The sequence below is a fragment of the Microtus oregoni genome, unplaced genomic scaffold (genome assembly GCF_018167655.1).
Source record: "Microtus oregoni isolate MIOR12 unplaced genomic scaffold, Mior012 000033F_ref0000390, whole genome shotgun sequence".
Lineage (NCBI taxonomy): Eukaryota > Metazoa > Chordata > Mammalia > Rodentia > Cricetidae > Microtus > Microtus oregoni.
The window spans coordinates 27539256-27543658 of NW_024543092.1; the positions used below are offsets into that span (position 1 = coordinate 27539256).

At 33.9% G+C, this 4403-nt stretch overlaps 1 protein-coding gene across 1 annotated transcript; it reads left to right on the plus strand.

Moving 5' to 3' along the window:
* The first annotated feature begins 3006 nt into the window (after positions 1 to 3006).
* On the plus strand, positions 3007 to 3978 carry LOC121466362 (olfactory receptor 10AG1-like). The gene has a single exon (XM_041680022.1). It carries the CDS (start codon positions 3007 to 3009, stop codon positions 3976 to 3978), a length of 972 nt encoding a protein of 323 aa, XP_041535956.1.
* Positions 3979 to 4403: the final 425 nt, after the last annotated feature.

Below are 4403 nucleotides of genomic sequence, written 5' to 3' on the forward strand. Positions count from 1 at the left end.
AGCATGATTATTAAGAATTAACATCAGTGAGAAAAGTATCTAAAATTATTTGGGACCTATTAGCATATTTTCTATTTCAGTTTATATATTTTGGCAATAAAATGATTTTTGAATTTACTTATCCTATTCTACTTTTGTTTCCTATATTTGAGTTGATTTAATTTACCAGCTCAATATGCTTCTGGATGCATTATTCATATTGAGATATTACATTATTTGGTATTACAATATTAACATCTAAGAATTTCATGGTTTCACAGGCTATGCTATTTACAAAGCTTAAATATCTTCAGTCAATACAAAAATAATTATAGTATTTAGTAAGAAGGTCTAACAGTTTTTTTTTTTTTTTTTTTTTTTTGGTTTTTCGAGACAGGGTTTTACTGTGGCTTGGGAGCCTGTCCTGGAACTAGCTTTGTAGACCAGGCTGGTCTCAAACTCACAGAGATCCACCTGCCTCTGCCTCCCGAGTGCTAAAATTAGGTCTAACAGTTTTGTAAATTTTTAAATATTTCATGTGTGACTGCTAATATTTTATATTTTCCACTTTGAACTCCATTTGTTAGTAGAAGTTAATTATTTGAAAATTTTCAAACAGGAAAAAAGGATGGCTGCTACATCCTTTAATGATGCTTTGTGGGATGTGATGCTTGTGTGTGCAGAAACTGGCAAAAAAGTGCAATGAAAAACTGATTATTCTAGCATGAATTAAACCAGAGATTCAACAAGCAATAATCAAAATAAGCTACAAAGAAAACTGTAAGTATGTCTGGATAGATATGTGAATTTCCAATCTCCCTCATTTAACCCTTGGATTAAAGTGGGAAATTTGATAAATGAGAAAAAATTGATGTGTTTTTCATTTAAAATATTTATTTATATCAATTATTAGTTAGTTGGAAACTTTATATATGAATACAACATACACTGATGATATTCTCTTACAAAAGTAACATTGATACTTCCCAATTAAAACAGAAATAAGATTTCTGTACAAGTAGAAAAGCAAAACATCTGCCAATGTTGTTTTATCAAGTATTTTTTTAAATATTTTTAAAGTATTTCTATTCAGAAACAGACATTTTCATTGCAATGGTGTGAAATTCCCCAAAACATATTGCAATATGGTAAGACTCTGTATGCCACACCTGCTTCCCACATCACACAATGAAACACAATAAAACCAAAGCAAAGGTCACATTTTATCTTATCCATTTCTTATTTTGTGACAATGGCACCTTTCATGGCGATATCTGTCAAGTAGATCTTGCTCAAATCATACATAGTGATCTTCAAGAAAATGATCTGGCTGTAGGGTTTTGTCAGTGTCTACGTATATAGTACTACGTGAAAATTAGGTGAGGAAGCATGGCTCAATGAATTATGTAGTGTTTGTGTGGTGTAATGAAGAAGAAAAGATCTTTGTAAACAAATTTTATGACCATTAAATAACAGTTTAGCACTGCCAACTTTTACTAAAAGTTTTTGTACATTTTGAGTTTCAGTTATAACAAGTTTATATTTTCTTATTTTTTTTTTTTACTTATTCCTATTCTTGTCAAAAATTCTTTAGGAAGTCCAAGTTTGGCTCAAACCTTCCCAATTTGCATCTATATTTGAGACTGAAATTTGAACACCAGAAATATTTAATGCTGCAAAAACACAACTTGAAGTCAAATTCCTTTAGCAGTAACTTTGCTGATTTATCTTTTTGTGTATATATTACTGAACCTGAAATTATTTGACACATGGAGGCAAATAAGACAATCAGATTTTTCTGACAGAGTGGATGATGGTTGTAAATCCCACATAACACCTGTGGCCACATACAGTAAGAGAAAAGGTGCCTACTACTGAGTACAGTTAAAGGTATGCACGAGTTGATAGAGGATTTGTATGTGGAAGACAAGGGTAGAATGAGTACCATATGTAAGCATTTTGGATTTTCAAGGGTTCTAAAATACTTCAAAAAGTTTGGAAATGTTGGGACTGTTTATAATGAAATATTGAAAAGCAAGAGATACAAGGCAAAAGAGTTTAAAAAGAGTTATTGTTCTAAAGGCAAATAGGACATACAAAATGAAATGAACGGCAGCATTCTCAAGCACAAAACCCACAGAAGCTTGTAATGAAAGAGTGGAATAAGCAGACTAGTTATATACATACATGCAGGGTGGATATGAATGACTTAGAGAATAGGAAGTGAACTCTGTGTTGCTACACTAGATTTATTCAGAATAGAGAGTTGTACCCCCTTCAGTACATTTGCACACCATGTGTGCTAGTGGGGAAAGTGTGGGACAGCTTCTGAACGTTGAGCATACTGAGAGAGAAATGTCTTAATATTTTGTATTTTTCCACTTCCCAATTTAAGTAGAGAAACTTTAAAAGCAGTTTAAAAATTATGAGGTTGATTTTCACATTCTATAAACTAAAAACAAAAACTGCATTAAATATTTTAAATTGCATATAATATTTGGTGCACAATTAATTACTAATTGTATTAAATAGCCTGAAAATATAAACAATCTAACCAAAAGGGAAATGATGCTGAAATAATATATATTATCCCTTAAACTTTTTATACCTTTTTGAAAACTTACTTATGTATTATTCAATTTTTTTTAAATTAACCACAAGCTAATAATCATGAAAAAATATTGGGTAGATAGAAAATATGAATTATATGATAAATAATACAAATTCAAATTATGCATTTTAAATATTGAAAAGAAAAGTAAAATAGCAAGCATAATTATTCCAGATGTCCAAAATTGCAAACAGTACAAATTAACAAAAAATCCTGATTGTTTTTACTGCTGCTCCTGAATGGCAAGTGGTACATTTCCCTATTATTTGAGAAAATATATACGATGTACATGTTTATTTTTTATTCCTATAGAAACATTAGGAAGTTTTAAATTGTTGTACCTGTAACTTAGATGCAATATAAGAAAACCAAATACAGTAACGTGACTTCTGCTTTGAACCGAATCATCTCTAAGCATGGATCTCACAGAGAGCAGGAAAGAGAACAATGTTTCCACAGTCACCCAATTCGTCCTTCTGGGATTCTCAGACCTACCAAACCTCCAGGGGTTTCTGTTTGGTATGTTCTCCATAATGTACTTAATTATCCTTATTGGAAATGGCTTCATAATTGTGATAACCAGAATTGATCCTGCACTGCACAAGCCCATGTATTTTTTCCTGGCAAACTTTTCTTCTCTGGAAATCTGTTATGTGTCAGTCACTCTTCCTAGAATTCTGTACAACATCCGTACTCAGAATAGGATCATATCCAAGCTGGCCTGTGCCACACAAACATGCTTCTTCCTTATGCTGGGAGCCACTGAGTGTTTCCTTCTGGCTGTGATGTCTTATGACCGCTATGTGGCTATCTGCAACCCTCTGCAGTATCCCCTGGTTATGAACTCAATCAAGTGCATTCAGCTAGCAGCAGGCTCCTGGCTCGGCGGCATCCCAGTCCAGATAGGACAAACCTGTCAGATATTCTCTCTTCATTTTTGCAGTTCTAACCAAATCAATCACTTCTTCTGTGACTTACCTCCCATTCTCAAGCTGGCCTGTGGAAACACATTTATTAATGAGTTGTCTGTTTACCTAGTGGCTATCCTCTTTGCTGCTTTTCCTTTTATGTTGATTCTTGCTTCTTATAGCAAAATCATTGCCACCATTCTGATGTTACCAACAGCCACAGGACAGACAAAAGCCTTCTCCACATGTTCTTCCCATTTGCTTGTGATATTTTTGTTTTTTGGATCAGCTGCTGTTACTTACTCAAGGACAAAGTCCACACATTCTCCAGAAACTGACAAACTATTCTCTCTGTTCTACACCATTGTGACTCCCATGTTCAATCCTTTGATATACAGCCTCAGGAACAAGGATGTGATTGCAGCACTGAGAAAATTGTTAATTGGAAAAAAAAGCAAACTTTTGTGTACTAATTTCTGAAGTAGTTTATTTATCTCCCTGTCATATAGAGATCATCTTATCCACAGTGCCACAGACTACTTATTCGTCTATGAATACTGGCATCAAAGAACTGAGTTGCTGATTTAAACATTCTGTGCCCTATTCATAATTTTATTGAAAATAAACCTTTTAGCTCTTTTATCTATCACATAATAATGTAGCACACTAACCTCCCTGCTAAAAATTCCCTGATGATTTAATTCCTTTCTTAACTATCTTTTTCAGTTAAGCAGCTCTCTCTCTCTCTCTCTCTCTCTCTCTCTCTCTCTCTCTCTCTTCCTCCCTCCCTTCCTCTCTCCCTCCCTCCCTCCCCCCCTCTCTCTCTCTGTGTGTGTGTGTGTGTATGTGTGTGTGTGTGTGTGAAAACCTTTATCTAATTTCCTATGGGGCAAAAGTATTCCATC

Bases quoted from the DNA above. Each gene is read 5' to 3' on its own strand.
- LOC121466362 (XM_041680022.1), top strand. From the start codon at position 3,007: ATGGATCTCACAGAGAGCAGGAAAGAGAACAATGTTTCCACAGTCACC.